Genomic DNA, 9,611 nt, shown 5'->3' with positions numbered 1-9,611 from the left:
AGAACAAAGAGCTAACTTTTCAAAGCAGGTTTCCCCAATGGAGGGTGAGGTTGGCTAAGTTCAGGGGAAGCCAAGGAAGGGGGGAGGTGTTAGGAAGGGGGGAAGGTGGCCTTCTGGAAATTCAGGGTCCCCTGGGGGCCCTTACGCGTCGTCCACCCCATCCATGCTGGGCTTGTTCATCTGGTTGCTATTATACTTTTGGAGGGGGGCGGAGAGTAGAACTGGGTGTTTCCAGCAGTTTGGGGTAGGTTCTGGTCTTTTAAGCTCCCTGAGATCCTAAGGCGATGACTCCCCTCTGCATCTTCTCCCCGCTCTGGAGGAGAAGCCTCTGTGGTTTTGTCTCCCTCCTCATCATGCTTTTCGCCCACCTCCCAAAGCTGGCTCCAAGTCCAAATCTTCCCTCCTTCCTGTCTGAACCCGCAGGGGTTGGGGGGCGTGGGATGGAAGAGGGGTGCAGAGCTCTGGGGCCAACTTCATTGCACCCCTGGAGCCAGGTTTTATTTGGGAAAGGATAGTTCATTGGATACTTTTGGTCTCTTCTCTCGCCTTTGAGATTGGTGCTTTCTCCGTGATCTTTAGCCTCTGAGTCCGGGAGATGGGGTTGTGTTCCCAGGTCCTGAAATACAGTTGAACTTGCTCTTGGAGGGATCGAGTGTATAAAGCTGCTGCTGTTTCACGGTCTCTCCTGATCTTGGCTGGGCAGGAGGAGAGGAGGGCCTATATTTTGAGCACAAGCAATGTGGGTGCTGACCTTCCCAAAGACCATCCCGGCCTCTGGAGTGCAGGACTTGAGCTTGGAGACACTAGCTAAAGAACGAACTGTCCTTGCACACTGGGTTTTTTGCCTTCCCCTAATGGGGAAGGATTTGGCCTCTGCATTCCGTGTGCCTCTCTTATTCTCCATAGTCATGGACTGGGAAGAGGCTGTGGGCTCTTTCGCATATATAAGGCAGAAGCAATATATGGTGGAGGGATTGTTAGGCAGGAGTTGGGAGACTAGGTCCTAGTTCCGGGTCTGCTGCCACCAGCTTTATGAACGGCTTTGGGCCTCAGTATTTCTCATCTGTCAGATGGGTACGAATGATGTCATTTCCTTGGAGGTGGGACAGTGTACTAAAGTGCCTGCCAAAGTGCCTTAGGGGGATGTGGTATAGGCTGTGCCCTCGCTATCTTTCTAGGATTCTCGGTCCAGCCCCACATTCAGCTCCCTTGTAAAGTCCCTTGGTGCTGTATGCCAGAGGGGATGGGATAGGGTTCCCACAAAGTGCCTTCCCCAGAGGTTCTCTTGCCCTAGCTGGAAGAGGACATTCAAGCAGGTGGGGTTGCGCTGGGAAGTGGATCTTTTTAAAGCCCATTGAGGGGCTCAAACTCACGATTCTGAGGTAGAGGCCTGAGCTGAGATCAAGAGTCTTGACGCTTGACTGACTGAGCCACCCAAGTGCCCTTCCTCCTCTTTTTTTGAGCTCTCCTTATAGGAGGTGGCCCTGGGGAGACCTCACCCCCTACACTGAACAGGAGGCCTAGCATATTCAGGTATCAGGCCTGTTCCACCCAACCCTCTCCAGACAGTAAGGACAGGCACTTGGACTGGAGACCTGGTCCCAGAGGACCTAGACCTGGGAGGGGGGACCATTCAGTCCCATAGGTGCGGTTGCTAACCAACTTCCCAAGGCCTCCCATTTACTAGAGGAGAGAGTCAAATTAGACTCATTTCACTATGATTTCCCTATGGCACGTAGCTCACGATATGACCCAGAGCACAAGCTATGTCCTTGGTGTTAGCCGTTTCTCCTCCCTGACCCTTATCTCCCAAAGGCTTAGGTGGGTAAAGGCCATGTCACCTCTGATGGCCACCCTGCCCCCCACCTGCAGTACCCAGTATGCCGTGCACGCTGAATAAATATGTAGTGCTGATGACAGTGTTTGAGGAAGGAGGTTGAAATGCGCTTCCCCAGAGGACTAATGGGCTTAGAGTTGGGGGAGAAACGGGGTGACCTCATTCGCTCATTCATTCGACAAATATTTATTGAGCACCTGCTTTGTGCCAGGCTCTCTGAATGGCTGCTGCAGGATCTCTGGGGAGGAAGAGAGTCTGTGTCTCGACACGTCCTTTACATTTTGAGAAGGGTGGCGTTTTGTCCTGGACCCTGTTGGGAAGCATTTGTATCCGGGGACCTGTGCACTGTCAAGAATCTTGCTATGTCCGTCTCCACTGGCTTGGTTTCCAGGCTCCTGAAAACAGGTGGAGACTTTCAGGAAGGCTAGAGGACTGGTGGGCGGCTAGTTCCCCTGGGATGCTTCACTGGGAGGGCTCTCAGTCTCCGGTGGTCTGAGCCCCCCTTCCCCCCCCCACCATAAGGGTCAGCAAGGCAGAAGGCGGCTGGGCTAGACACAAAAGGGGAGGCAAGTACATGTCGCCGCGGTGCCCCGTTTTCCCAGCTGAAGCTCAGAGAACCCCACGATCGTTTTGTGATCATCCATTCATGGTAGCTACTCCTTATTGCGACGTGTCAGCCCATCTTCACAAAACAGATGCGATTGCTCCTCTGAATTGTGAACCCCGTAAGGAGAGGCTCAGGCAGGCCGTGCCATTGACTCCCCGCTCAGCCAGCGTTGAAATTCAAACCTCAAGTTCTTTGTGCTTCGCTCTTCTGCCTGTTGTGCCTGTGAAAGGTACTTCGATTTATGCTGTCTCATAGTGTCCGTAGCGGCCCTGGCCTGAGGAATGCTCTGGGCCTGGGGTCCTTTGTAGACTGGGGCACTGGGACTAATAATCTCCACCTGGGAAATTTGGGGAGGTGCTGCCAAGGTCTGTGCCCGGAAGCCAGCACAGCCCAAGTGGCCAGCTGAGCTAGGATGGTGACCTGGTCAGGGTCCGGCTCGTCTTGCTCCTGGAGGAGGGAGAAACTGTAACTCTTGGGGACAGGAAGGGAGGGGAGGGCCTCATGCTCCAACCCGGAGTCATGGCCACTCCAGGCAGCCTGAGTGCCAAGGGTGAGGCTGCAGGCACAGTGACCTGAAATTCGCCGCGTCCCCCTCACCCAGAGCTGTGAGCAGCCCCTTCCCCTGCCTGCACCGTGATTCCAGAGGGAGAGTGGCTGGCCCAAGCCTCGACCAAGTATGGAGGATCCTGCCTCTGCCCCCATGAGCCTCTGTTTGCCTTTCTGTGAAGTGGGTTTTCAGTGGAACGGGTTGTAGTTTTGGAGCTGCTGGTGAAAGGATCAAGGGCACCGCTGGAGCCTGGAGATGGGCTTAAGAGGATTCTAGTTGGCACTGGAGGTCTGGGTTTTGTGATTAGGGAAACCATGGACTCCCAGGGCAGCAGGAAGGATTGGAGTTGCACGCCCAGAGGTGTACTTTGCTCCCCTGAGACTAGAGTCTCAGGAATGCGTCTCTGAAAACTTCTTATCTAGGGCCTCCAGGAAAGGGGGGTGCTCTTGCTCTGGGACAGGGCCAGTGGGGCAAGGGAGGGAGGCAGACCCGTCCTTGTGTGGTTGTGCTGACTTACTTCCCGGTGTCTTTCGCTGGACCTGGCTGCAACAGGGATGGGGTTTCTTTCCTCTCGGGGTCCCCTTGGGGTCCCCAGCCCAGGCTTGGCCCACGGGGACTGCTGGGTGGCTTGCCATCTTCTGTTCCCCCTTCCACTCCTCCCCCGCTCTGCTCCAAAGAGGACACAGTAGCTGAAGCTGCTGGATTTTCTTTAACCTTGGAGCCCTCCTCTAGAGAGAGGAGGGAAGTGACGGGAAGCCACTATCGGTGCTGGGCTTGGAGCCTGGAACTGGGTCATCTCTTTCCTCCCACCACCCCCACCCCACTTTCCAGACGCAGAGACTGAGTTCAGTAGTGACCCTGAAGGCACTCGGTCCCCTCTTGTTTCCGTTATTCTGTTCCTGAGCCCCATGTAAGGGAGCAGGTGACTGTCGGCCCAGCCTCTGATGTGTTGTGAGAGCAAGGGGTCTTGGGGATGGGGGCGAAGAGCTAGTGATGGATACGGGCCCCATCCCCTCCGGGGGCTCCCCTTCCTCCAAAAGGCAGCTAGGATGTTTCTTGTGCAATTCCTGCACCCCCAGCCTGGCCAGTGTGTTCTGCCCCCCTTCCCCAGGGTGGGGACCTGGCCATGGGCTAGGGTAGGGCTGTCTCTTTCTTTCCCTGTGTCCCTCCCACGTCAATCAGGAGGCAGCTTCGGAGGTCCCCAGCCCTAGGACAGTGCATATTCGTGCATATGTGTGCGTGAAAGTGGGTCATGGTCCGGATTCCAGAGAATGTTTTTCCTGGCAGGCCCCTGAGGGGGTGGGGGGAGGCGGAGGCCCAGGCAGGGGCCTTTGCAGCTAGGCAGGCAGCAGCCAGCAGACTGGGTGGTGACAGGGCTGGGGCACTCTGCCAGCACCTCCCAGGCACTGGGGGAGAGAGAGGGGCTGTCACTTTGGGGGCTGGTGGGGGCCGGGACTACCCCTTCCTGGTTTGCCAGCCAGGTTGCATGTGCTGGGGTTTTGTGCAGGGAGGAGACTGGGCTGGGGCCCGGGATGGGCCCAGATTGGGGTGAGGGCCAAGCTCACACCAGCCATCCCTTTGCTTCAAGACTTCCAGCTGGCCTTCTTCCCCCCCAAAAAAGTGGTTCTCCTATAGCTTCATTTACTATTCCAGCTTTGGAGAGTCTGTTCAATAGGGAAAGTACCCCGTTCGAAGGTGGTTACTCCCAGATTATCTGCTGGTCCCTGGTAGAAGTGGGCCAGGGTCGAGGAAGCCGTGTCCCAGCCCCTCAGCTTCCTTTTTTCTGTCCCCTCCTCCAGGGTGTCCTAGAAGCACCCCTTGGCTGTGCAACACATGTTGAAAAGCACTGGCTTGGGGGAATTCCTTAACAGATGGCCAAGAACCAGCCCTGTGCTGGGCACCTTTGGAAGTCTCCCTGGGCTCTTCCTGGCTTCTGGCCTCCTTTGAGGGGTCAGGAGTGCCTTCCTGTGATTGCTGGGAAATGGGGCAGAGACAGGCCACCCGGGTCACCAAGCAGCCCGGATTCTGGGATCCTGGAAGCTGGACTCCAGCTTGGCATTGATCCTGGGCCTCATCCTGGGCTGCGAGGGGGTTGATTTCTGTATCATGTGCGTGGGTTTGCCTGAGCATCAGCATTCCTCAGGATGGGAGCACTTCTGTTGCATAGATCCCCCTCCCTCCCCGTCCCTTCTGGTCTTCAGCTCTGTTCCCCTCAGTTGTCCCCCCTGGAATGGTCCCTGGGTTTTGCTGGAATCTACCATGCATTGTAGTCGTGATTGGGTACAGTGAAGCCCCCTACCTGCTTCCCAGCCCACACAGGCCTCCACTGGGAGCTGTGGAGCCCCCTCTTCTGGGTTTGTACCTGCCACGGGGGCCCAGCACCTAACATGCGAGTACTTAGAGGGACCAAGTGCTGTGCTGAGTGTTTTACAGGTGATTTCTCCTTTGTGCCTCCTTATTATTGCTGTTGTTCTCAGACATGGAAATGGCTCCGAGGCATACGGCCTGACCAAGTTCACAGAGCTGGTCAGGGTGGAGCTTTGATGTCCCCCGGACCATGGGGGCTACACCGGCAGGCAGGGCTCTGTAATGCCTCAGAGGGAGAGTGGCTGTGGGGTGCCGCTCCCAGTTATCTGGCTGAGGCTGGAAGAAGGGTAAGGGAAGGAGAAAGGTTACGGGCGTGGTGCCTAGAGCTTGGGGCACCCACCCCCCGACCTGGTCACGAGTCCCCCAGGAAGTGGGGAGTATGAGAGCTGCAGCAGCGCCAGGGGCCCATGTGTGTGGTGGTCCCAGAGTGAGAGTGAGGAGTGCCAGGGTTTTGGCCCGGTGGCCTGGTGGCCGGCCATCCTCCCCTTCTCTAGACCTTGTCAGGGCTGCGGGGCTGCCCCTCTGAGTGCAGCAGCAGTTGCTTCTTAGCAACCCTGGTGCAGCTTTGCATAAGCAATGAGGCTTCTCTGGGGGGCGGGGAGGGGAGCGGGCAGCAGGAGTGGTCTGGGGGAGAACTGGCCCCTTCCCCACTCATCCTTCGGGTCTGCCCATCTCCTGCTGCTGACAGCTCAAATGGCCACCTGCTGGGGAGCGCGGAAGGGGAGGCGAGCATGTGTCATCCGCTGCCAGAGCCTGTGACCTGAGATGTCCCCGGCTCACCCGCGGGGTGATTCTGTGTTCCAGTCCCCGGGATGGAGTGCTCCTTCCGAGCACGCGGGCCCCCCTTCCTGAAGTCCTGGTGTCTGACGGGTGTCCTCCCTCTGTGCCTCTGTCCCCAGTTCTGGCATAAAGCATGCTTCCACTGCGAGACCTGCAAGATGACACTCAACATGAAGAACTACAAGGGCTACGAGAAGACGCCCTACTGCAACGCGTGAGTCCTGCCTCCCTCCTGAGCTCTTCCTTCTGTCCTCAGGGCGGTGCCTCGCGCCTGCGCGCTCTGTACCCGAGAAGCATTCAGCCCGTTTAGCCCTCACCACGGCTGGATAAAGCGAGGGCTGCCCCTGTGCCCATTTTACAGGGAGGGAAACCGAGGGTTGGGAAAGGAACGGACTTTCGCCAGCTTGCATGGCTAGTGAGAGGCTGGTCGACACCCAGCCAGGCAAGCGTGGTCTTTCCAGTGCGGCCTGCTGCGAGAGGGCCCAGCACAGTCCTTCAGGAAACAGTACTCTCCCTTACTTGCCCCTGCTGGAGGGACTGAGCACGAGGCCTGGGGGACTTCCTGGCGTTCATCTCTTGAGAACTGAGGGCGGGTGCCTGGGTGGCTCCGTCGGTTAAGTGGCTGACTTCAGGTCAGCTCATGATCTCACGGTTCGTGGGTTCGAGCCCCATGTGGGCCTCTGTGCTGACGGCTAGCTCAGAGCCTGGAGCCTGCTTCATATTCTGTGTCTCCCTCTCTCTGACCCTCCCCTGCTCACGCTGTCTCTCTCTCTGTCTCTCTCTCTCAGAAATAGGTAAAAAAAAAAAAAAGAACCGAGGGCAACATGAAGGGGTGGCTGGGCCTGGCGCAGGTCTCTTTCCTGCGGGTGAAGGAGGCTGTGGAGACCTTCATGTCTGTTCCAGTGGCGTTGGCTAGGGCTCTTCTAGTTCCTTCTGCACTGGGACCTGCAGCCTGTCCTGCCGCGGGGAGGCGGGTAGAGGTGGGGTCCTCCACCAAGGACACCCCTCGCCCATCCCGCACAGTGTGAGAATACGCCGCCTTCTACCTTCAAGTTGACGTCATATGTAGCAAGTGTAAACTCAGTGCAGGTCCACAGCGTATTCAGGACCTCACAGCCACCCTGCTAGCTAGGGTTTCAGAAGGTCAAGTCACTGAGTCATGGCAAAATCAATATTCAAAGAAATTCAGCGTCTGACTCACATCCAGGGATTTCCACGATCAGGGGGCTCTTCGCGGCTGAAGTGCTAAGCAGGGCAACACTGGGACTTGTCAGAAAGGAGTAGGGGGCTTAAACCCCCTTGAAAGGCTGCATCTCCCTCACGGCACCCCCCAGGCTCCTCCTGATACCCCAACCTTATCGTCCCTAGGGGTTTGAACATTCATCAGGCATTTATTACCTGCCAACTGCTATACGCCAACCTGTGTCAGGGGCTGGGAAAAGAAATTTCTTTAAAAAACATTTTTTTTAACGTTTATTCATTTTTGAGAGACAGAGTGCGAGTTGGAGCGAGGGGGGGTTGCATAGAGAGAGGGAGACACAGAATCCGATTCAGGCTCCAAGCTCTACGCTGGCAGTACAGAGCCCAATGTGGGGCTCAAACCCACAAACCACAAGATTGTGACCTGAGCCGAGGTCAGATGCTCAACTGACTTGAGCCTCCCAGACGCCCCTGGGAAAAGAGATTTCTAAATGACAAAAATCTCAAGCCCCAGAAGCAACTTGGATATTGTCCTCCTGGGAGGGATTGGGCACTGAGAGGGTTGCCTGGGGTAGAAGGAGGATCCCAGCTCTCTCCTGGCTCCTGCCTCAGCTGCCTCCTCTCCTCTATTAGCTTCCACGGGTCCTCTCCCCTCTACCAGCCCCTCCCAACCCCCAAGGGAAATGGGACATTCTTAGGATTCTTACAGGCTCACACAAGCCCTGATTCTCTGCCACTTCCTCCCTCTGTTGGGGAGCGGGGTGGGGTTCAATGAAGCCAGAGACCGGGGCAGTGTAACCCCTTCATGGCTGGACCACTTGGAGCTGGATTCTGGGCACTGAGGCTCCTTGCGGGTAGCTTCCGAGCCTCAGCCCCACCCGGCAGAAGTCTGGCTGAGCCCTGAGCCTGGTGGGTGGCAGAGACTGATGCTTACTCACGCCTCGACCTAAGACTCTAGTAGCCTAGCATTCAGAGAGCACTGGGAGCTGATGAAAGCAGTCAGCCTTAACTTGTTTTCTCTGCATTTTCTCTGCCTAGTGCCGGAGTCCTAGCCTAGCGGTTCTCACCCTCTTTTGGGGGAGGCTGCAGTAAGTGGGGGTGCGGACTGCTGGAGTGTTGGGGTCTCCAGGGGCGCCAGAAGGTGAAGCACCTCTCCCCGGATGCTGCTCCCAGAGTGCCCAGGCACACGTCCCTGTCTCTGTCCTGGTCCCCAGCCAGAGAAGCAGGTTGGCCTCTCTCCGTCCGTCCCCCTCAGGCTCTCCAGCCCCAGCCTCTGCCCTGCCCCGTTGACCTTTGGCCCGGCTGGGATGGTACCTCCCAGGACTCAGGGGACTCGGAAGGAGAGCTGAAGCCCTGGGAGATGTGTGGCCCGCTGTGTCTCGCCTCAGCTGGGAGCGAGCAGCAGAGGAGCACCTTGCCCGAGGCGCTCACACTCACTCAGCCAACGTCTGCTCTGCTCGCAGTTGGTCTGGGCCCAGCAAGCCTGGCGTGGTGATTCCAGGATAAGCCAGACGTAGAAGGCCTGGCCTGCAGGGAGCACCCTCCGTGGACCTGTCTGAGCTTCATTTTTTCCGTGGTTACAAATTCCCACCCAGGGGTGCTGGCTCCTAGGCCAAAGAGTCCCGAGCACCTGGCGTGTGCCAGGCACTGTGCCCTCATCCCCTCTCATTCCTTCCTGTTTGCTTTCTGCCTCTGGCCCCATCTTTCAGTGACATTCAGGTTCCTGAATCTTTCGGTTTTCCAGGCTGGAGCTTGGTCCCCACTGCCATGCTGGCCTTGCTTTGTGGACCTGAGACCTGGCTTCCCCCTCGGCAGTAGCTCAAGACCCACAGGGGCAGGTGATCTGTCCTGGCCCTTTGCCAGGGAGCTGTGAGTTGAGAGTGTATGAGTTTGGTGTGCAGGGAGGCTTCTGTGTTCGGCCTGTGTTCGGCCAGTCCCTGAGCCAGGGTCTTGCAGGAGGTGGTCAAGACAGAGGAGAGAGCTGTCGGTCCTTCCCCGGTTGGCTTCTCAAGACGGAGATTTTAAAATGTTCCCGAAAGGAGCTGTACGCAGCCAAAAGGCCACTTCTGTTTCTCTCATTGCACTAGACGTGTTTTGGGGTTAGGCAGCAGAAAGAACACAGGCCAGAGCTCACAGCCAGCCTGCTGGGCCGTGATGGACCCCCGCAAACATGCCCTTCAACACGTGTCTGCTGCGTCGTACCCAGACACATACACTTTGTCGTGGCTTGGGGCCGGGGAGAGATGCCAGGGAGCCAGACTGAATAGGCTGCA

At 57.2% G+C, this 9,611-nt stretch overlaps 1 protein-coding gene across 1 annotated transcript in view; it reads left to right on the top strand.

The window, feature by feature from the left end:
- LASP1 (LIM and SH3 protein 1) overlaps positions 1-9,611 on the top strand; it is a 41,618-nt gene that overhangs the window by 669 nt on the left and 31,338 nt on the right. Inside the window, exon 2 of the mRNA XM_077779122.1 lies at positions 6,258-6,352. Coding sequence (XP_077635248.1) covers positions 6,258-6,352 — 95 coding nt within the window. The remainder of the gene's footprint in view (positions 1-6,257; positions 6,353-9,611) is intronic.

This window comes from Crocuta crocuta, unplaced genomic scaffold (genome assembly GCF_008692635.1).
Source record: "Crocuta crocuta isolate KB4526 unplaced genomic scaffold, BGI_CrCroc_1.0 scaffold68, whole genome shotgun sequence".
Classification (NCBI taxonomy): Eukaryota; Metazoa; Chordata; class Mammalia; order Carnivora; family Hyaenidae; genus Crocuta; species Crocuta crocuta.
The sequence above is the reverse complement of the archived record's forward strand: the minus strand, read 5'-3'. Positions and strand labels throughout refer to the sequence as shown.